The 22,524-nt window shown below is 57.9% G+C and overlaps 2 protein-coding genes across 5 annotated transcripts; both read left to right on the plus strand.

The window, feature by feature from the left end:
- Positions 1-2,009: 2,009 nt before the first annotated feature.
- NHLH1 (nescient helix-loop-helix 1) lies at positions 2,010-6,487 on the plus strand. The gene is made up of 2 exons (XM_072358467.1): positions 2,010-2,209; positions 4,314-6,487. Exon 2 carries the CDS (start codon positions 4,616-4,618, stop codon positions 5,006-5,008), a length of 393 nt encoding a protein of 130 aa, XP_072214568.1. The 5' UTR covers positions 2,010-2,209; positions 4,314-4,615; the 3' UTR covers positions 5,009-6,487.
- Positions 6,488-9,888: 3,401 nt separating this feature from the next.
- Positions 9,889-21,647, plus strand: VANGL2 (VANGL planar cell polarity protein 2). Of its 4 annotated transcripts, none has more exons than XM_072358464.1 (9): positions 9,889-10,022; positions 14,124-14,259; positions 15,636-15,899; positions 15,990-16,110; positions 17,692-18,299; positions 18,632-18,768; positions 19,042-19,177; positions 19,436-19,667; positions 19,929-21,647. In XM_072358464.1, the coding sequence occupies exons 3-9, from the start codon at positions 15,829-15,831 to the stop codon at positions 20,187-20,189; spliced, it is 1,566 nt and encodes a 521-aa protein (XP_072214565.1). In that variant the 5' UTR covers positions 9,889-10,022; positions 14,124-14,259; positions 15,636-15,828; the 3' UTR covers positions 20,190-21,647. The 4 variants fall into 4 exon arrangements, with proteins under 4 accessions (XP_072214565.1, XP_072214564.1, XP_072214566.1 ...); XM_072358463.1 differs by lacking the exon at positions 9,889-10,022 and adding an exon at positions 10,125-10,303; XM_072358465.1 differs by lacking the exon at positions 9,889-10,022 and adding an exon at positions 10,125-10,291.
- Positions 21,648-22,524: the final 877 nt, after the last annotated feature.

The raw sequence follows: 22,524 nt of genomic DNA on the forward strand, positions 1-22,524 counted from the left end.
CTACAGGCTGTGGTGTGTGGGCACTGCCGTGGAGAAGCCCAGGTGGTCGTGATAAGGAATACCAATTCCTGCCAGAAGGGAATTGGGAAATTCAGAAGTGAAGAACAAAGCCAAAGGCTCTCTTGTTCTTCCCTCCCCCAACTCCCATCAGTTCTTGGCCAGCTGTAGAACAGCCAAAGCCCAGAACTTCTTGCAAAGGAAGCAATGGCCGAACTCATAGAGACAGTGGCTTCTCACGTGGGCCCTGAGCAAGGGGAGGTCATGGCCAAGGGGAAACATAGGGGGGTAGGTTGCAGGAGGATGGCCCTGAGCTTCTCATGGTGCTGTCAGCCTCCTGCAAGACCTGGAGCTGCGGATTCACCTGAGGGGTGTCCTTAGATGCAACTCTCACTCTTGGCAATGGATGCTGAGAAGTGAAAAGGCCCTTTGTAACCTCAGCTCAGCACCCGTCAGGGGTGGAAGGCTGGGAGGGCAGAGTTAAGGTGATGAGAGCTCTGAACAAGGGGCTGTGCCTGGAAGCGCAGTGGGGAGAGAGCAGGGAGCCTCGGGAATGGGGACCCATTGCAGGAAGCAGGAACCCTGCAAAGCAGTCCTGGCTTTCCTGCTGGGATCAGCTCTGCTCCATCTCTGCCTGCTCCCGGCAGGGTGCCCGCAGCAGCCCGGCATCAGCTGCGGAGAGAGGGGGGGGCCCTGCTGGCGTCCTGGCAGGGACACGGAGCAGAGGAGGCAGCAAGGAGCGAATGCAAACAGCCCAGCGGGCTCTCGGGGGAGATGGGGCCAGGCTGTGATTGTGGGGAGGAGGGGGTGTGGGGCTGAGGACCCTACAGACATGTGTTCTGCTCTCCTGCAAGCAAGGAGCAATGTGTGTGGGGTGATGGGCGCGCATCGCATCCTGTGCGGTACCCGGGTGCTGTGCGTTGTTCTCGGGGTGGATGCAACGATTGCCACGAGCTCATTAGGCGAATATTGTTTGCTAATCGGTGCCATAGCAATGGTGAGGCAGTTCTTCTCACCACCACCTGATCCCTCCGCCTCGGCCGCCTCTCGCTCTGCAAACCCTGAGCCCATCTGCTGAGCCGTGCCGCGGGCTGGAGCTGGCCCAGGTGCCCATGCCCATCACCTGGGCTTCATCGTGCTGAGAGGAAGCTGCCCCAAGGGCCAGGAGCGGGGCAGGGAGCCAGCACCAGGGACTGGGGGGCAGAGGGGATGAAGGGGGGGATGCTGCAGCAGGAACGGAGAGTGGGGTGGGGGATGCGCGGCTTTCAGAGATGGGAGAGAACTGATAACAGAGCAGATTTTTTTTCAAGGCAGAGCTGAATGGAAGAATTTGAAATCAGAGAAGGGGTTGGGAGGTTCAGATGAAGTCTAACCCACAAAAGAGATCGTTGTCTCGTGGTTTGCAGTGTGTCAAAGCAGCACTCGCAGCTTTCTGGGTACCTCTTCCTTTCACTTTCTCTCTCCTCCTCAAACTTTATTCCGGGTGAATTTTACAGCAGCTCACAGGGAGCATCTATGGGATGGTGCTGCTATTGGAGCTGTCTGGGACAAGGATCTCCAGCCCCCCTCTTAGGTAATGCACTCACAGCACAGCCTGCCTCACCCCGCAGCAAGCAGGGCTGTGCCATCGGCCCCTCCCGTCCCACCCAGTGCTACGCCTGCCCATCTCTCCCCTTCCACGCTCACTCCCATCTCTCCATTTCTCCTTTATGAAATATGCATGGAGAACAGATGTCGCCTTTTCCCGGAGCACCCCCACCCTCCTCCCTCCCTCCCTCTTTCCCTCCCTCCTCCCAGCCCACCACCTCCATCCACCCTCCAGGACCACATCCAACCTCCACCTCCCTCCTCTCCCGGGGGCTCCAACCTCCCCCCACAGCCAATGGCATCCCCTCTCTTGGCTTTAATATTTATGAGGGGGGGAGCAGCGAAGCGGCCAATGAGGCAGCTGGGGTCGGACCCGGCGTTCGAGGCTGGGGTGCATATATAGCGCATGGGGCACATGCCTCCTTGGTGTCCATCTCCCTGCACGGTCCTTGAGCTCCTGTCCCATTCGTGGCATGCTCGAGCCCCAAGGATCCCAGGGCTCATCCCACCCAGCAGGTCGCCAACTTTCCTCCTTCTCCATGGACGGATGAGCAAGCGGTTCCCGGATTACTTTGGGCTTCGGGAAGAGGAAAACTGGAGCCTGGGAATGGTCGTCAACTCAGGGGTAAGGCTGAGGTGGGATGGAGAAGTGATGCTATGGGGTTGGGTGCTGTAAGAGGGGCAGCAGGGGGGGTTCTGAGCAGAAAGAAGGAAAGGAGCATCAGCTCAAACAGCCTCAGAGTGGGTCCGGTGGGGAGAGCTCAGAAATGGTCACACTGTTGGAATGGAGCATGGGGAAAAGGGTGAGGGTTGGAAGCGTTGCTTTTCTTGGGGCATCACCAAGGCTCTGATGGAGGGAGGAGTGGGACAAGTGTGGGTTCAAGGGGAGTTCTTGCTGCAGGTGGACTTAGGAGGGTGGCAGCTTATGGCTGATCCAGAGCAGAGAGCAGCTCAGAGCACGGGGCACCCGTGCAGAGCAAGAGCTCATTGAGGAGGGACCAACACTGCGAAGAGGGAGAAGGCTGAGCTGTACTGGGATGCAGCACTGGAACTTGCCTTAGTGCATGCTAAGTCCACTGCCAACATCCTCCTGTGATGGAGAGCAGTGAGAGAGGCCCCGTGCAAAACTCATTGCTGACACTACAACTACAACTCACTCGTGTGGATGCAGAAGCAGCACCACACAGCATCCCACAGCCCTCTGCACACAGTGGCACAGGGGTGTGACAAGGGTGACAGCATCCAAGGAGGCAGCCCAGCTGTCTGCCTCCTCCCACCCCGCACTGATGGGTCCAGGCAGCCGATGGGAGTGATGCTCCAAGGCAGAGCCACCAGCAGGAGGGATGGGGTGGGAGGATGGAGGTCTTGGCTTCCCAGGAATGGGACAAGAGGACACTCCTTTATTAAGGGGTTTATTGCACACTCAGAGCCCTAAGGTTACCTCCTGAGAGCCACCTTTCTATCAGCATGTACCTAAAGCAGCTCCTTCCCTCTTCTCCAGAATGAGGGCTTGGCAGGAACAACTTTTTTGTTCAGCATTTGGTGCTTTACCTCTATTGCCACATTGGTTTGTGTTGTAGGAAGAAGTCCAGGTAATTTATTTTAGTGAAATCTAAGTGTTCCAGTGCAAGGGTGGGTGTGTGCAAGAGTGACCTGGTGGGCTGAGATACAAACACAGGTGGGAATTAATGGTTGTAATTGCACGTGAGATTCTCAAAGAGTTTTCGATGGGGATTGTATGTATGTATGTGCTTGGGCAGTGCTTTTGCAAGAGCACATCGAGCTCTCTGTCCATCACCTGTCCTTCAGAATGGGATGTGGGCTATTTCTCCCCAGCCATCACCTGTCTGTATTCGTTTGGTTTCCATTTCTCAGTCATATGGCTCATTACAAGCTTGTCAGGCCAGAGAGATGTAATATGTTGTACATCTCTGCCTGGCTCTTTTCCCAGCCTGGCCGCCGTCTCTTTGCTCAGCAGCATTTCCCCTTCCAAAGTTCATTCCCCATCCCCTGCCCGGGGTCGCTGTCCCCATAGCCATCCCCAGGCTGTGGGCACCTGTACAGGTCCCTGCCCACAGCACCAAGAGCCCGAGGCCAAGAGCCCTCAGGGAACACGCAGCCAGCTCCTATTTGGACACATCAAGCAAAGCAGCTGTGTTGGGTTCCATATGTCTGGGGTGCCAGGATCCATGACATACGGGCTCATTTAGTATACAATTGAGCCCCCCTTCCCCTCGCCCCCGCAGTCTGTTTTTCCCCTTCACTCATCCACCACCTGTCATCCCTCCGGAGAGCCGGGAGGAGCAGCTTCTACCTTCTCCCAGAGCCACTTTGAAGCTCTGTTTCAACCACTGGAGCCAATTCCCTTCCCTGTCCCCTTTCCCCTTCCCTGTCCCCTTTCCCCTTCCCTGTCCCCTTTCCCCTTCCCTGTCCCCTTTCCCCTTTCCCGTCCCCTTTCCCCCCTCCTGTCCCCTTTCCCCCCTCCTGTCCCCTTTCCCCCCTCCTGTCCCTTTTCCCCTCTCCCGTCCCTTTTCCCCTTTCCCATCCCCTTTCTCAACCCCCTTTCCTGGTCCCCATCCCCTTTCCTTATCCCATTCCCCTTCTCCATCCCCTTCCCTGTTCCTGTCCCAGCCCTACCCCCATTCCCCAGCCCCATCATGGAGCAGGGGGGGCACAGCCGTGTCCATGTTCCCCTCTCCCCACTCTGAGCCCCTCTCTCTGTTTTGCAGCTCGGCTCTGACACCTGACAGCCCCCCGGCCCGGTTCAGCTGCACGGGAGCTGCTGATGTTTGTGTTTTTGTTGTATTTTTATGCATCCTGCCCTTCTCTCGGTTTATTGCCATCAAGAAAAAGGGAAACACTCTGAAGTCATACAGAGACGCCGTGTGATGAGGAGGAGGAGGAGGAGAGCCAGCAGGGCTGTGCTGTGAGCCGGAAGCCCTGTCCCAGTGGATCTATTTTGCCTCACTCCATCCTCAGCCCAGCATCTGTCCGTCTGTCCATCCATCCATCCATCCATCCTCAACCCACCATGCTCAACTCGGAGCAGACAGAGCTCGACCTCCCTCCCGCACACTCTGAACCTGAATCTGTCTTCAGCGACTGCAGCCGCGTGGGCAGCACGGAGGAATCCAGCATCTCGTTGTGCCCGCAGTCCCGTGGGGCTGAGCAGGCAGAGGTGGTGAAGAAGGACCTGCAGCACCTGAGCCGGGAGGAAAGGAGGCGGAGGCGACGTGCCACGGCCAAGTACCGCACAGCCCACGCCACCAGGGAGCGCATCCGCGTGGAGGCCTTCAATATGGCCTTTGCTGAGCTGCGCAAGCTGCTGCCCACGCTGCCACCTGATAAGAAGCTCTCCAAGATCGAGATCCTCCGCCTGGCCATCTGCTACATCTCCTACCTGAATCATGTGCTGGATGTCTGAGCTGCCCAAGCCTGTGTCTGTTTGTCTGTCCGTTCACCCATCCGTCTCCAACCCAACCGCTTGCTGGGCTGAGGGCTTGAGTACGTCTGTCCAGATGTGACCCAACCACGCTGCACCTCTATCTGTCTGACCACTTGGATGGACCGAATCCCATCTGCCCGCTCTGCCTCTACCCATACTGCATCTCCCCACCACCAAGCCCACATCCATCTGTCTGTCCATCCTGGCTGAGCCAAGCGGGCTGCTCAGCCCATCAGCCGTCTGTCTGTCCTGCTGGACCTGCTGCCTGAAGCCCGTCTGTTCCCAACGTCTGTCTGTCCTTCTGCTGTATGTCCCGCTGATAGCGCCAACGGGATCCTGAGCCCACACCCGTCCATCTGTCTCCACAGCCATGACCTGGTCCATCTTCACCCACATCACCTCTTCTCTATGAGCCACAGACTGTGCCCATGAGGCACCAAGCAGCCCATAATCCCCTCCATCTACCCCTCCAGCCAGGGGGCATCACCTGGGGACCACCCCACCTCCCCAGCGCTCTCCCCTCTGCACTGAGAAGCCCCTCCAGCTCCATCCTGGTGTGGCACAGAGTATTCAGCATGCTGCAGACATAGGGCAGGATCCGGCCACACTGCTCCATGGACAGCTGCACAGTGCCCAAGGCCACACTGGCTTATGCCTGGCTGGAACTGCTGTCACCTGGGGCTTGGCTGAGCCCCTCTACTGCACAGCCCCCTCCCCAGTGCCTCCCACTATGGGAGCACCTCATTCCAGAGCTGTGCATCCCCACTTGCACTGCCCTCAGCTCTGAGCAGAGCAAGCCTGGAACCCCAGGCCCTTCACATACTCTCTCTGCACCAATATCCCTGATTACCCAGAACAATCTTCACGCCCCTCCCCTTCCTCTGCCTCCCCCATTATTTTCTAAGAGTTAATTTTGCACTGACGGTGGCAGGAGCACAAGCAGAGCTCCACGGGGACAAGGACAGAGCAGAAAGCACCCACTGTGCCCAAAGGCAGCACGCTGCTCACCGCAGGGTGGGACATGGCCCAGCTCTATCCCTATCCTAGCACTGCCCACAGCTCCACACTGCATCTCCCTGCATCCTCAGTGCTGACCCCATCCCATGGGCCATGCCTGGGGATGTGGCATCCCCTAAGGGACAACAAGCACAGAGCAGGGCAGCCCACCCATCCCCTCCACTCAACCCAGTCCCTTGCGCCACGAGGATATTTATTGAATTAATTTATTGAGAAATGTTATTATTTATTTGCTGTGTCGTGCACTTTTCGGAAAGGAAACCTAGGAAGCAAACAAAACAAATAGAAACGACCACGGTGGAAAGCAGCCCAACCCACCCCTTGTGTGCATTGGTCTTGGCTGTTCGGACTGTGCAAGGATTTCTTATTTATGAGTTCACGAGGAAGTCGGGGAGGGGGAAATGAATTAAAACACTGCCAGCAAAAGAGATCCTGAAACTCAGAGTGCCCGCTTCCCTTCTTCTTTCCTTTTTACCTTCTTTGTGACCACCTCCTCCCAGCAGCTGTGGGGTTCTGGAGGCGGTGGTGGCAATGTGATGAGCATCCCCCCCCCCCCCCAGTGCCAGAAAAGGGATGGGGAACATCTGCTCCAGGCACCAAGCATCCCCAATTGAGCCACCTTCGCTCTCCCTGTGCAATCAGCACGACCTCAGCTCCAGAGCCACCATCACTTCTCCGCACCCCCTTCGTCCCCTCTCCCCATCCCCTACCCTGTCCCCATGAGCCCCCAATGCCCTCCTGCTCCCTCGGCCCACCCCTTGCGATGTGAGGAAGCAAGTTTGGCGGCTCCTTTGTCTGCGCTGCTCCCGAGCGTCCCCCGGGGGGCAGGCTGCAGCTGTTTGCCGACTTGCTCCAAATTTCTTCATATAATCAATTGGCCTCGGCAGCCACTCGGCTCAACGGAGATGCGTCAAAGGGGAAATAATAAAGATGGGGAGGGAGCGGGGGGGGGGGAAGGAGGCAGGGAAAGGGCGGAGAGCTGGTGGGGGCGATTGCAACTGATGGAGATTGGAGATGGCCCCCATCCCTCCCAGCCTGCCTCACTCACTCAACACGACCCCAGCCCCATCTCTCCCCACCAGCATAGAGCTGGGGATGACATTAGGGGAGCTCAAACCCCTGCATTGCTCCCAGACCTCTGCTGTCCCCGGCTGCCAGCCCCGACCCTGACATATGGTCCTCATTGTGCCACGCACAATGGCAGCACTTCATGCTCATTCATTCTTATCCCGGCCTCACTGTCGCCTCCAGACAGATTGGGTCCCTCATCCACTCTTTGTACTCTGCTCTCTGGGTGCTCCCCCTGCTCTGTCTCTGCTTCCTGCTGTCTCCGTGCACATCTCCATCTCTCCGTTGCTCTCTAGGTGATGCTGAGCGCACAGGCGGGTGCTTGCACAGGGAAACCTTCACTCAACATTTGAAAAGGAATCACGTAAATTAACCCCAAACATGCCAAAAACGGGGATTTACATGAAACCACCGGGCTGCTCCTGCCCAGCAGTGAAATTGAGCCCCCTCTCTGCTGCTCTCTGTCCTCCAAGAGGAGAGGTGCAGGAAGGCACATCCCACTTTGGGAAGGGGGAAGCAATCCCACTGTCGCAGCCTGCCAGGGCCTGGTGTGCCCCCAGCGGGTGGCCTTGACCCCAGGGATGTCACCGTGGGCAGCAGCTGCGTCCTCATCTCCTCTGTGCGAGGCGGCAGTGCCATCTGCTGGGTCCCCACGACAGGGTCCTGCAGGCTGATGCCGGTTGCTGGTACCCCAGGCTGGACAGTTGAAGGGAGGGGGAGGGGGGGGTGGAGAAATCCCATCCTGAGCTTGGGTGGGACATTCCCAAAGCTGCAATGCTGGACCCAAAGGGACGATGCTGGGGAAGGACAGAGAGCAGACCCCTCTTCTTTCAGAGCAGGGAAAGCCATTTCGGGGCCAAGCACCGGTGTGGTGATAACACTGGCAGAGATAAGAGATGATGACATCAGCAGAGGTGAGAGATGATGATGACATCAGTGCAGATCAGGGCTGGGGGTGCACGGCTGCTCAGGTCCGGGTGCCCCCAGGCTGGGTTGCAGTTGTGATGTTGCTTTTGGGGTGGTGGCAAAGAGAGGGGTCTCGGGGTGTCCTCCCCATAGCACAAGGTGGGGAATAAGGCTTCTTTGCAGGAGATTTCCAGGAAGAGGCATCTGTCCCTGAGAGGTGAGTGCCGCAATGGTCCCTGTAAATCACCAGGTGGAACAATGAGGCTCTTCCCAGATGGCAAGGAGGCTCCCAAAGCCCCAGCTGGCCAGGAATAAACTCCCAGGGCCCATTAATCACTCCTGGAGCAGGAGGATAACCCAGGGCAGCTGGCTGCAGGGGGAAGGGAGGAAAGAGCAGTGGGGCACCCACCCCATAGCAAGCCCTAAAACCCCCATCCAGCCACTGAACCACTTATAAGGGCAACAGTGACCCCCCAGCTCTGAGCCAGGAGACCCGAACGAGCTGAGATCCATCTCCAGTGCAGCTGCTGGGTGCAGCATCACCATCCCTCGGCGTTATACGGTAGAGATACAACAATCCCGAGCAACCGAGGCTGCTCCTTCCATCCTTCTCCCTACGCCCAGCCACGTGCTCGGGAGTGCTGCAGGGCAAGAAATGCTGCCGGGCATCACCCAGCACCTCTACTGTATTGGCATAGGATGGGGGTAGCTCTGAGGGTCCCCAACCCATAACCAAGGGCCGTACAACACCCGAAAGAAAGAAAGAAAAGAGGCAAAAATAGCCCCAAACTCATCTCCCAACGCCTCTTCCCTCCCCTTTAAGGCCAAACAAGCTATTTAAATCTCGCCAATGGTGTGCAACAGGAGAGCAGCACGCCTCTCCATTGGACGACCCATAGGGGGGGGCTCGCGGTCCGGCCCCTTCCCATCCCAGTCTCATTGATATAAAGAGCCGTGCTCCTGGGGTGGCTGTTCCAGGCAGCGGACGAACCCCCCGCCGTGGCATCTTCACTGTATACATTTGGGGGGGGGGGTCCTCTTTACCCCCCCCCCCCCCCAACTTTAGGGTCAGAGCCACTGTCGTCCAGTGGGACTTGGGTTTGCTCTGTGGGATTGTACTCAGCCCATTTTGGGGGGAGGGGGGCACGCTTTCAGCTAAAGGATTTGGGGGTGTTGACCCCCCCCCCGTACCCCCACTGCCCCGATGCAGCAATAGGTGGTGGGAGCGGAGCTTGCTGCCTTCCTACCTTGTTTCTTAGGGCTGGGGGGGGGCGGAGCTGCTGCTGGCTGCTTGTTCCTGGTTACCCCCCCCCCCCGGGGACCCTAATTCCTGGTATATATATGGACTCAACCTGCTCCTTCTTCGTTGGTTGCCTGCATTCCTTCTTCCAGAGGGTGGGGGTTTGTCTGTGTGTGCCACCCCCCCCCCCCCCCTTGCAGCCTTATCCAGTTGCTTGCAGAGTTCAGCTGAGTACCCTCCTCGTTTCTGGGTCTTCCAGGTGCTCCCACTCAGCTCGAAGCTGGGCCCTCCACCATCACCTTCAGCTGGATGCTCTGGTTGTGATGGACGTGGGTTGAGCTGGGCAGCCCTGCTCGCCGTGCTTCATTCATAGGGACGGACCTATAGAGGCAACATAAAGCCCTAAAGCACCCAGATCTGGGTAAAAACACAAGCTGGGAATGGGGGGCACAGCCCAACGCCCGTCCGGATCACCTTCCCCCTGGATAAACCTTGTCCTTGAGCAAAGGAACGTTGGGACACGAGGGCCCGGTGGGCTCCAGTCTCCCATCCACGGGCTCTGATGGGGCGGGATGAGAACCCCCGTGGGTGGGGAGCGGCGATGGGGCCTCCCCGTGCCTACACCCATTGCGAGCAGCCTCCCCCCCCCCCCCAGCCAAGCCTCGCCGTCCCCTTGGAGCCCGGAGCCGCATCAGACAATGACTCCCCCGCCGTGCTGAGCCCCGGAGGGGCGCCGGGAGCGCCGAGCAGAGACAATGGGCGGTACGAACGGTGGGGGGGGGGAGAAGCCGGGAACAGCGTCGGCGCGGGCGGGGGCTGCGGGGCGGTGCGGGGCCGCCGGCGGGGCGGGAGCTGCCGGTCCGGGGCGCGGTGGGGCCGGAGAGTGCGGAGCTGCGGGGCCGCTCCGTCGGGATTTGGGGCTTCCTCCGCCTCCTCCTCCTCCTTCTTCTTCCTCCTCCGCCTCCTCTGCCGCCGCAGCTCCGGGATCCCGCTGAGCTCGGAGCGGGGGGGGGGGGGGAACGCGCACAAAGGTGCGGGGCGCGGTGAGTGTGGGGCGGGGGCCGGGACCGGGTGGGGGTGGCGGGGTCGGAGCTCAGCGGTGCGCGGAGGGGTTGGAGGGGGATACGGGGACTTCCGTGGGCCGAGGCCCGGAGGGGGGGGAGGCGCTGCGGGGTGTGGGGAGGGGGCGCGGGGGGGCAGCGTGGGGGATGCTCGGGCCCAGCCGGACTGGCGCTGGGTTTTGCCGTAGCCGTGATTGCGGATTTCAGCCCTCCGTACCGGGAGCTCTTTGTGCTCCCCCGGTGCAAAGCAGGGCCCGGGGGTGGGCATGGGGCTGGAGCTGGAGGCAGAGAGGGGTAGCGTTGAGGTGGGGGCTGTTCGGTATTGCTCACCTGCTGGGCCCGGTCTGTCCCGGTGCTGTGAGCTCCGTGTCCCGTGTTGAGCTGCGATTTCTGGGAGCAGGAGCTGAGCCCCCCCCTCCCCCCAAGCCAGGCCGTGTTGGAATCACCGAGGTGGAGGCTTAGGGTAAAAAATATAATAACAACAAGATAGAAGAATTAAATATTATCTTCACGGAGCCTCTGGGGACGGCTGTTACTTAATCACTGGGGTTGGGATTGTGCTGGGACCGAGCAGGGCTTGGGGACAACCCGATGCTGCCTTTGTGCTGGGGGAGTGTGCTGGGTCCGGCTGGTGGGGGTGGGCATGGCAGAAGGCTCCGTGGGAGATGCCTGGGATGCTGCGTGCCCGTGGCTGCTGGTGCTATGGGATGTGGGGCAACCCGGTCCCCTCCTGCTGTTCCATCAGCAGAGCCCATCATCCCTGCAGGGATTGAGGTCTTTGGGGGAGGCCCCATGTTAGGAAGGGTTACCCCAGGAAGGGCACTGCTGGTGTTTGCTCCTCTGCCAGGATTGCTTTGGCTGTTTGGACGATGCGATGCGGTGTCTTGTTTGGATCTGATCGCAGACAATGGGGCTGGAGGGGACATGGGGGAAGGCGAGAGCTCATCTCCCAGCATCAAGCACGACTGAAGCAGCTCCAGGTCTTCGGTCTGAGCACATCTGAGATCTCAGCTCTGTTCCTGAGGGGTCGGTGGATGCTTTATGGCTTTATTGTGTGGCCAGGATGTTGGGCAGGGCCCTGGAACAGTGAGGGCAGGGCTCTCCTCACCTGGCTGCCCCACATGGAGCTGTCACAGGGTGATGGGACGCTGTTGGAGTCACTGCGAGGCCAAACCACAGCTCTGCCACCCCCAGCCTTGCACTGCCTTTCCAGCTTGGAGCCATGGACACCGCCGTCTGCCCGTCGCAGCCCTGCAGGATTTAGCATCAGGCACCTGGAATGGATTAAACAGATCTAGAACACATCTCCGAGCGCAGCTGTTTACCCAGCAAGCGTTGCTTTGGGGTAGGAACTGTCCTTTGTGGCATTGCTGTGGTGCATCGGAGCTTCTTGCAATGCTCGTGGAGAAGCAGCACCCCCAAAACTACGGTGTGGGACAGCACATAGCCCTGCAATGCATGGACATCTGGGACTGATGTGACCGTGTGTGGCTGTCATTGTGGGTACACGTGGAGCAGGAGCAGCACATGGTGATGCCCCAGGAGCTGGGTTGAGCACCACAGTGCTGTCCCATTTGGAGCACTGCAGCAGCAACCAGAGCGCCTTGCAGGGCAAGGAAAGGTGCAGCTCAGGCTCCTTGGCGCTGTCACGTTTTGCAATGCAAATGGCTTTCTCTTTGCAGCGAGCCCTCATGCAAATCCCATGCTTTCGGTGCATGTTCTGGTTCTGCACCTTCCTACCTTCATGGAGGCAGCGGGTGCTCCGTTGTGGAGCTGCAGAGTGGGAGGTTGGCTGTGCTTTGTCCATTGCAGCTCAGTGAAATCCCTGGGTGCTCACAGAGGGCCTGGGATGTTCCCTGTGGATATTGTAACAATCCCGTGTGATCGTAATTAAAGCTGGCAGTTGGGAAAGGATATTAAACCTCCTGCATCCGAGCTGACGCTGAGCAATTTGAGAGCAGAATGGGACCCCCATGGGGGAATTGGATTAAGCCGCTCAGTCTTCCCATGGGCCGTCTGTGAGTCCCACTGAAGCTGCCAGCCCACGGATGTCTTCTCACATGGAAGTTTGCAGAGTGCTCCGTGGGAGCACGATGGTGGCACCTCAGGGCATTCAGCATCTGATGGAGCAACGCAGCCCTATTTGCAAGGGCTCCTTCCCAGCACGGAGCTTCCAGCAGCAGGAGGAGATGCAGCAAGGAGGTGCCGGGTAGGGAAAGGACTTTGTGCTGTAGTGGGGAGATGCTGTGCCAATGGTCATCAGCTCCTGCCTGGTCCTTTCCATCTCAGCCTCCTTGCACAGCACTCATGGAGCTTTCTGCATTGTGCATCACCTGTGGGTGTCCAGCAACCCCTTGCATTTCAGGGGTGCATCCGCAGCCACTGCTCTGTGCCTGTCCCCATTGACTGTGGGGCGCAGGGGAACGGTGGTAGCTGTCCCTGCAAAGAGCCAACCCCAGGGACAGTGGCCATTGTGTGAAGGCAGCAAGGCATGGTGGTGCAGCGGAGTGAGCAGATGTGCTGGGTGCAGGGCTTGGCAGAGCCAGCACTGGGTCAGGAGGGGCCCTGGGCTCCCAGGCTGCAGGGAGCTGTGGGTCTGGGGGCTGTGTTGGGTCTGGTTGGGGGCTGTGCCCACCTGGCACCCTACAGAGGGATGCTCACTGTGTTGTTTCCTGGATCAGCCTTGCCAAGGCCAGCCTAAAAGTCATAATGTGGAGCAGGGCTGAGTGTCCCATAAGGTTTCCTGCTTGTGCTTCAGTCTTCCCTGGCAGCTCTCTGGGCTTGTTGGGAGCATCAGCAGCAGTGGAGCCACACACTGGAATCCAGGACCCCAGACCACCAATATGATGCTGCCTAGCTCGGTTTCCCAGTGATGCTTATGGTCCCAGTGGTGAATGGGATGGGCAGAGTGTCCCACAACGTGGTTTTGCTTTGCCTTGCTGGGAAGAGGAAGATCAGGTTTGTTTGTTGGGCTTTTCCCTGGAGCTGTTTGAAATCAGAGAGTTTTCTCATCCAGAAGCACTTGGATCTTTTGGGGTCATTTGAATACAAGGGATGGCTGGTGTTGGAGACGTATGGGCTCAGGGGTAGGGAGGTGGCAGCTCCTTCTGCCCCCATGTGCTGGGGGCCCTCAGCCCCATCCAAGCTCTGCGCACTTTGAAGCCACAATGCGCTGCAGCCACATCCCAAACGCCATCCAGTCTGGACTTGAAGATGTCAAGAGATGGCAAAGCCTCTCCTCCCTTGGGGGAGTTTGTTCTAATAGTTAATCACCTCGCTGTTAGAAAAGTGAGTTTTCCTCCTCATTTGCCTGTGTCTGGCTGCAGCTCCCAGCCCTCGGCGCTGCTTTGCTGGTGCAGGGGAGGGCAGAGCAAAGGGAACCATTTCCAGCTCCTCCACCTGTGCTGTCGAACTGGCTCTCCCCCCCCCCATCTGCCAGGCAAACTTTTCTTTTTGAACAGCAATAATAATAATAATAATAAATCCCTGTCCTGATACTGGCTCAAGGAGGGATTGGGTCTGATTGGGGCTGGGGTGATGCAGGAGGGGCTTTACTCTTCTCTGTGTGTGTGGGGAGGGGGGAAGGAAGGGAGGGGACAGTGCAGGATGCTCAGCGTGGTGCTGAGTTGTGCATCACATTGACTGCTGGGGTTGGTCCCCCAAGGTGTGCCTGTCCTTTGTAAATGGCTGTGGAGATGACCAGGGTTCTCATGGTGAAGATCCATGGGAGGGGACGTGGTGGGACAGGGATCCTCCTTCCCTCCTGACCCACCCCCTTTCCTTTTTCCCCCCCCCCCCCCAGCTTGGAGCCCGACGTGTGAGCAGTGCCCATGCCCCACTGCCTGCCAGCTGGATGCCGTCCCTGCTGCATGCTGATGATGCCCTGTGCGCCCCGGTGACCACTCAGACGGGGACAGCACCCGTCTGCAGCCCGCCTGGTGAGTCCTGCACTGTCCCCAAGCTGTCCCCATACCCTGTGACTCCTCCAACCCACGATGTCCAGCTTCTTAATGGCGCTAATGAATAGGGTTGGGGAAAAGCCCAGCCATGGCCCCCTGCGCCAAGCATTGTTCCTGCCAGAAACCCGATCCCGGCCTCCCAACAAAGCCCAGAAGAAAGGGGGGGGTTGCTCCAGGGGGGTGGGGGGGGGGGGGTCCCTTTCTCCCTGCCCCTTCCCCCATTGCACGCTGGGGACGCTGGGACGAGCTCCCAGCCCCGCTACCATCTCCTAGACAACCGGCATGGGGGGGCTTTTGTTTCCATAGTGATAAATGTGCGAGCATCCAGCATCTGGGACAAAAGGGGGTCCTTGTCCATCCCCCCCCCCCCCCTCCCTCACCCCCCTTTGCTTCTTTTTCCCCTCCTCGACCCCCATCTCCCCCCTCTCCAAGGCCTCAGAGAAGAGGCCAAAAGACATTCGGGTTTTATTTGGTCCAAATAGCATTTCCCTTGGTAACCTGCCCATCTAAACACAGGAGGCTCTGGTGTGCACTTGGGAAGGGGGTCGGGGTGCTGGTGGTCCCCCATCCTATCATCAGGGATCCAGGAGAGGCAGGCAGGGGGGGCTGCCACCCTCCTGGTGGGTCTGGGATGTCCCCTAGGTGTGGCCATTCCTTAGTCTGAGTCCCTTTCTTGAAGCAGATGGGGCATGAGCAGCACTCCAACCCTTGAACCACACATTGTTTTCCCAGTCCAACATAGATACAGCTCAGTGCAGCCGTAGGTGGGCACGCCGCATCCATCCACACTTACGTGTGCACGGGCACTTCCAATTCACACAGCTGCAGTTTAAGCCTGGGGTCCCATCCCTGTGCCCCAGAGCCCCCCCAGCCTCACTGTTGTTTCTATGGGGCTGCAGTGATCAGTGCGAGATGGCAGCTCCGTGTTGGGAACTTGTTTGGGCAGAGCCCCAGACTGTGAGTGGGGCTGGATCCTGCGCCAGGCTCCTTTTTTTTTTCCCTCTTCTTAAAGTTGGCTCCCACCCCAGGCACTCTCTTGGCAAATTAAAACAACGATTGTGATATTCATTAAAGTGTAAATCACCCAAAAGAATTTGGGTTTTAGTGTTACTAAAGGGGAAGGTGGCAGTCCTGGAATCAGCTTGGGTCTTAAAATGCAAGATGCCCCCTTAAGTGCCCCAAATTCCTCCATCTTTTGCCCACTGAGCTCCTGTTTCGTGGGGACTGCAGGCAGGTGCTGGCCCCATCACAGCCATGGGGATGCTTGTGGGCAGTAGAACTCCAAGAGTCCCATGGTGTGGGTCTGGGGGCCATAGCAGTGCCCTGACCCCATATGTCCCCGTCCCCCCTCGCAGGTGGCCATTCCCATTTCTCCAAGCAAAGCCCAGCCCAGCATTCAAAATAGAGTCCTTCAAGGTGACGGTTGACTTCCTGAAGGTGCCCCTTGGCCTGAAGAAGCCCCCTCTAAAGGAGGCCGTGGCCATCCCGGGGTCAGGCAAAGCCAAGCCTCCCAGCGTGGAGCGGCACAAGCCCCGGCGTGCTGACAGCATGGACAATGAGTCGCAATACTCGGGCTACTCCTACAAATCTGGGCACTCCCGCAGCTCCCGCAAGCACAGGTGAGGACTGGTTCATGCTTGGAGGAGGGGGGGGTCTTCTGTCCTCAACCTGGGCATGCACCCACCCTGTTCTCCCCCTATGCCTTACAGGGACCGGAGGGACCGGCACCGCTCCAAGAGCCGGGATGGGAGCCGTGGGGATAAGTCAGTGACCATCCAGGCACCAGGAGAGCCCCTGCTGGACAATGAATCGACCCGGGGGGATGAGAGGGTAAGGATGGGGTAGGTGGGTGAATTGTGGCTGTCAGGGAAGGGGGACATGTGGAAGGAGATAGGGCTGCTGGATGAGCTGCCCTACTGCTGCCCAGGGTGGAAAATGCCTTTGGGATCAGCTCCCTTGGGATTGGTTTCCTTGAGATCAGCACCTTCAGGATCGGTTCCCTTGGGATCAGTTTCCTGGGGATCGGTGCCTATGGGAGTGGTTTCTTTGGGATCAGTGCCTTCAGAATTGGTTTCTTTGGGATTGATGCCTTTGGGATCAGCTCCCTTGGGATTGGTTTCCTTGGGACTGATGCCTTTGGGATCAGCTCCCTTGGGCTTGGTATCAACTCACTCCAGATCCACTCCAGCTCTTTGCTCAGCGCCTGCAGGGCGACGCCGCCTGGCCCTGCCAAGCTTTAATAACCCCAGCTCACCAGCTTTGGGAGGATCAAACAGACGAGCGGGTTTGTGCAGCTGGGCAAGCTCTGTTGCTGGTGGTGCGAGACCTGCAGCCTCCAGAGGGCTGCTCCAGCCCAAGTTGTGCAGCAAAATCTCCCTGACCTTAAGCAGCGATGCTCTGCATGGACACAAAGGATGTTTGGAAGGGTCCAAGCCAGATGCCAGCTCTTCCACCCTCTCTGCTCCTCAGCCCTTCAGAGAGCCCCTGCTGGGGGTGGTTCTGCTGCTTTTGTATGGGATGAAACCTCCAACATGTTGGAATTCCAAGAGGAAAATCACAATACAATCCTATACAATAGAACCCCCAGCTTCAGTCGTGTCAGAGCAGAACAAGAGGATGGACAGACAGACAGACCCTTGGTGTTTTCTATGGCTGCGTGGTGACATCTTTTTCCCTTTGCTGAAGCTCTTTGTGCTAACTGGGAAGGGAACGAAGCTCGTGTCCACACCTGTGTGGCTTCAGTGGAAAAAAGAAATGAATGGGCTCAGAGTGGCTGCACTGCTGGACTGCCTTGCTGCAGTTGGAAAGGGATGCGTCGGCTGCTGGGATTTTACTGGTGGATCTTTTCCATGGAGGTTTTGCAGTAAATACTACTGGAAAAAAAAAGCAGCAGATCAACCCTCCCCCTCCAAAAAAAAAAACAAACAACCATATTAATAAGGAAAAGAGGTTTTAACTGCTGCATCCTCTGGGGAGAGATACATACTCCAAAATGGGCTCATGGGGAGCCGGCTTGTGGCCGCCAGCGCTCATCACCACCGATCTCATTCTGCTTGGTGCTGGAGCTGCACGGAGGAGGAGGCAGCGGCTGTGTTAGGACGAGGCCGGGCGTGTTGGCTCTGGCCCTGCTAATGAGGGGATTTGCCTGGAAACAGAATGCTTTCCACTTGCAGAGCTGCTCTCAGCCGCCTCGTGTACACGGGGCGGAGAGGTGGAGCGCAGTGCGGAGCCTCCGACGGGGATTTCCTGCAGGGCTCTGCCTGCAGCGCTGTCCCTTGGCTGCTCAATGGGGGGTGATGGCTCCGGCCAGCACGCCAGGCTTGGAGGTCTGATATTAGGGGGGGACAGCGGGTTGTGTTGGGGTCCCATAGAGCTTCAGCATCGTGCTTTATAACCCTCTCCCCTCCCCAGGATGACAACTGGGGTGAGACCACCACGGTAGTGACGGGGACGTCGGAGCACAGCATCTCCCACGATGACATCACACGCATCACCAAGGACATGGAGGATAGCGCGCACCTGGACTGCTCACGGCACTTGGGCGTCGCGCTGGCCGGGGCATTGGCTCTGCTCGCCTTCCTCACCCCTCTCGCCTTCATGCTGCTGCCCCAACTGCTGTGGCGGGAGGAGCTGGAGCCCTGTGGGACGCCCTGCGAGGGGCTGTTCATCTCCGTGGCCTTCAAACTCCTCATCCTCCTGCTGGGCAGCTGGGCGCTTTTCTTCCGCCGCCCCAAGGCCTTTTTCCCACGTGTCTTCGTCTTCCGTGCGCTGCTGATGGTGCTCGTCTTCCTCCTGGTTGTTTCCTACTGGCTCTTCTATGGCGTGCGCATCCTGGACTCGCGGGACCGCAACTATCAGGGCATCGTGCAGTACGCCGTCTCACTGGTGGATGCATTGCTCTTCGTGCACTACCTGGCCGTGGTGCTGCTCGAGCTGCGCCAGCTCCAGCCCCAGTTCACACTCAAGGCCGTGCGCTCCACCGACGGGGCAAGCCGCTTCTACAACGTCGGGCACCTCAGGTGTGAGGATATGGGGTGGGTGGGTTATGGGGTGGCACCGTGTTTGGGTGGGCTCGGGCTGTGCGGGTGCTTGTGCAGTCCCATGTGTTTGTGTGTGTGTTTGCATTTGTGTGCACATCTGCATTCGTGAGTGTGCACGTGCAGCTGGGTGCGTGCACGCTGCGTCCTGCTGCTCTCTGGCAATCCCTGACTGGAGGAGCTGTGAGTGCCCAGGTATCCCTGTGTCTGCAGTGCCAGCTCTGTTCCTCCCTCCTGTCCTGTCCCCATGTGCCTGCCCCGGCGCAGTGCTAACCTGCTCTCTGTGCTCCAATGCCCGCTGTGTCTCCCTGCAGCATCCAACGAGCGGCCATCTGGATCCTGGAGAACTATTACCACGATTTCCCAGTCTACAATCCTGCCCTCCTCAACCTGCCAAAATCCGTCCTGTCCAAGAAAATGTCCGGGTTTAAAGTCTATTCCCTCGGCGAGGGTGAGCTCCCATTCCCTTGGCTTCTCCTCTTGTTCCCCCTCCTCTTGTCCTAGTGTTTTCCTCCCCCCCCCGACCCCACAGGCTCCATCCCATGCTGGGCATCCAGCCGGTCTCTCCGGATTTGCGTGCATTTGTCGCGGGCAAGCCGGGCGCCGGTTTCCAACCCACAGCAGAACCGCCCTGCTGCAAGCAGGAGCACGTCGGGCGCATCCGTGGGATGGGGCTGTGCTGGCAGCACTTGGAAAGGGGAACATCTCATCCTTTTTCCTACAGAAAACAGCACCAATAACTCCACGGGGCAGTCCCGGGCTGTCATCGCTGCGGCCGCACGTCGGCGTGACAACAGCCATAATGAGTACTACTATGAGGAGGCAGAGCATGAGCGCAGGGTGCGGAAACGCCGTGCCAGGTATGGGGACGTCAGTGGGGAGTGGGATATGGGGGGGTCTAAAGAACCATCCCAGGACCTAACCCCTCCCCTGGGTTGGAGGGGGCAGCCCTGGGTCTCCCAAAGGGAGCAGAGTGGTGGTACTGGGGTGAATTGCGTTGGGGTTCAGGTCTGAGGTGTGGAGTGGAGAGGTGCCAGATTGGCTCCTCCTGGGGACAGGGTGACATCCAAGTGGCTTTTGGAGATCTCCAAGGGGACAGCATGAGTGTTTCTTGGCAGGCTGGTGGTGGCAGTAGAAGAGGCCTTCACCCACATCAAACGGCTGCAGGACGAGGACCAGAAGAACCCACGGGAAATCATGGACCCACGGGAAGCAGCCCAGGCCATCTTTGCTTCCATGGCAAGAGCCATGCAGAAGTACTTGCGCACCACCAAGCAGCAGCCCTACCACACCATGGAGAGCATCCTGCAGCACCTCGAGTTCTGCATCACCCATGACATGACGCCCAAGGTGTGTGGGGTGGGATGAGGGACCTCAGGGTGGGTTTGCCCAACCACGTGAGAGCATCTCTCATCAGGGTGAGGGATGGGAGAACGTTGCAGTGCTGTGCAGCTGGAAAAGCGGGTGTGACAGCAAGGGAGGAAAGGATGGGGCAGGTTCCCAGCCACTGGGAGGCTTTTCCTGCAGGACCTGCTGGGCAGCTCGGGGCTGTAAATAAATAGAAGTGTGAGCAGTGTGAAGGTGATGTTCACACGTCTTTTTCTCCTGCAGGCGTTCCTGGAGAGGTATCTGAGTGCTGGGCCCACCATCCAGTACCACAAGGACCGCTGGCTGGCCAAGCAGTGGACGCTGGTCAGTGAGGAGCCGGTGACCAACGGCCTGAAGGACGGGGTGGTCTTTGTGTTGAAACGCCATGACTTCAGCCTGGTGGTCAGTACCAAGAAGATCCCTTTCTTCAAGCTCTCGGAGGAGTTTGTGGACCCCAAGTCGCACAAGTTCGTCATGAGGCTGCAGTCTGAGACCTCTGTGTGAGCACAGAGTGCTGCAGGAGCTCTGGGGTTGCCTGGGTCGTGCAGGTCCCTGAGCACCAAGCCCCTTCCCTGGCACGAGGCCGCTCGGTGCCCGTCCCCATGCTCCCACATCCAGCTCCTTGCAGCCATCCCCAGGAGGCAGTGCCAGCACAGCACAGTGTCACAGCTGGACGGGCAGCATCTCAGTGCCATCCCTCCCCCCCCCAAGGGCTGACCTTTGGCTGAGTTCACTGCACCAGCAGCCTTGCTCGTGGTCAGGTCTGAAGCATCTCCTGCGTCTTCCTCTTCAGCTGCGACCGCTGCATCTCCGGTCTTAAAGCATCACCTGTGTCTGGGCTGGTTGGTAATAATGTCACTTTGGGAGTGTTTTGCAAACTCCTGTGATCTGAGGCTGCTATGGAACCCTTCCCTTTTCCCCATGACTGGGGCAAATCCCACGGGCACGGTGCTGCTGCCATGGGAGACCCTCAGCTCCCTACTACTTTGGGCACGGAGCTCCTGACAGAAGCAGGAGGAGATCTGATGATGAAGCTGATGACCCAGCGATGTGGGTGCCCCAGCTTCCAGCACACCCCTCACATAGGGCTGTTGCCCCATTCCAACTTGTGCTGGCTGCCAGAACCACAGAATCACTTGAGATTGGAAAAGATCATGGAGTTCACTCATCCATCAGCACCGCTAATGCTCATCTCTCAGCCTCGCGGGGCTGGTGAGGGGCAGTGGGATTTGGGGTGCAGCACCCCATGGCTTGCAGTGGGACAGCCCAAAGCACCCCCAGGCCCTGGTGCTGGCTCCAAAGGGCTTCTTCATGGGGACCGTGCTCAGTGGGCTCCTCGCTCCTGTCCTATGGTGATGCGGTGACCCCCAAGGGTGTGGAGCAATGGGGACCCCAATGCTCAGGGCTGCACTACAGCTTCTGCCTTCCCTCAGCTCTGTGAGGGCTGTCAATACCTCGTGGGGGTTCCTGTATTTATCCACTTTTCATCTTGGGGATCACCCTGAGCCAGGTTTGGGTTTTCTTTGGCCCTGAGAGCTGCCAAACCTCATCACTGTGACACGCGCATTCCCCCTCCCCACCCCGAGGGGCTGGGGGCTTCCCAGTAAGCACCAGTAGCAGATAAACGGATCCAAATGGATTTCAAGGGCTTAACCCAGCACAAAATGGGTGGGATGTAGTGTGTGTGTGTGTGTGTGGAGGGGGGGGGGGGAAATCTCTTCTATTTTCCAGACTTTCCATGGTTTTTGTGACCCCGCTCAGCCCTGTGCAGCTTCCAGTCCCGTTTACACACGTTGGCCCTTTTTTGGGGGTTGGTGCAGCCAGGAGCCCAATTTTGGGGGTTGTTTTACTGCGAAAAGAAAGACTTCTTCAGTGAGCAAGAGCAGATCTGTGTAGGCCTTGGGAAGGTTTTGGGGTGGGGGGAAGGGGGGGGGGTTGGGTGGGAAAGTGGGGAAGGTGTTTCAGTTGGAATTGAAAGTGGAATAAAACTTTGTTGGTCTCCGATCCCCGCAGAGCAAAAGACATTGTGCATGTGTGTAGAAATGGGGGGGAGAAAGGAAAGAAAGGGGGGGGGGGGGGAACCAAAACTAAAGCAGAATTGTAAAATTGTTTTTTTTAATATATATCTATATAAAAAGAAGACAAAAAAAAAAAAAAAAGCTCTGCTATTTTTCCTTTTTTTTTTACTGTTTGCAGTGTTAGGAAGTTGATTTATTATTATTATTATTGTTGTTGCTGTTGTTGTTTTAATTCTGAAATAGAAGAACTGAAATTCTCTTTTTTTTTTTTCCTTATTTTTTAATAAATTTATTGGATTTTTTTTTGCTTTGGCTTCCCCCCCCCCAACCACAACCCTACACCCTTGCAGTGCCATATATGACCTCTAGAGAGCACGATAGGGAGGATGCTGTCCTACCCCATGAGGGCGCACGGCCCAGCTATGGGATAAGAGTTTGTGGGGTCAGGGATTTAGGGTCTGTGGAACCCAAGGTCTAAGGTTGACGTGGCTCCATTGGCCTCAAACCCTTGGCCAAGTGTTTGGGTTGATGGGACCGTGCTCTTGGTGTTTATGGAGGGGAGGATTTGGTGTTTGTGGAGGTGAGAGTTGGTGGTTTGTGGAGCTTGGGTTTGGGGTTTGATGGGGGGACGTGATTGGGCATTAATGGGACCAAAGGTTTGGGGATGGGAGTAGCGAGGATTTAGGGTTTGCATGGCCAATGGTTGGAGATTTGTGGTGCCAAGGTCTTAGGGTTTCTTGGGGATATATCTGGGGTTTATGGAGCTGTGGGCTTACAGTTTATGGGACCAAAGCCTTGTGCTTTATGGAGCTGTGGGTTTG

This window comes from Excalfactoria chinensis, chromosome 31 (assembly GCF_039878825.1).
Source record: "Excalfactoria chinensis isolate bCotChi1 chromosome 31, bCotChi1.hap2, whole genome shotgun sequence".
NCBI classification, from domain to species: domain Eukaryota; kingdom Metazoa; phylum Chordata; class Aves; order Galliformes; family Phasianidae; genus Excalfactoria; species Excalfactoria chinensis.

What these genes read in the sequence shown, in the direction of transcription:
- VANGL2 (XM_072358464.1), top strand. Translation starts at nt 15,829, where the DNA reads ATGGACAATGAGTCGCAATACTCGGGCTACTCCTACAAATCTGGGCAC. An exon ending in CGCAGCTCCCGCAAGCACAG is followed by an intron (nt 15,900 to 15,989) that starts GTGAGGACTGGT and finishes TATGCCTTACAG; the next exon opens with GGACCGGAGGGACCGGCACC. An exon ending in CGACCCGGGGGGATGAGAGG is followed by an intron (nt 16,111 to 17,691) that starts GTAAGGATGGGG and finishes TCCCCTCCCCAG; the next exon opens with GATGACAACTGGGGTGAGAC.
- NHLH1 (XM_072358467.1), top strand. Translation starts at nt 4,616, where the DNA reads ATGCTCAACTCGGAGCAGACAGAGCTCGACCTCCCTCCCGCACACTCT.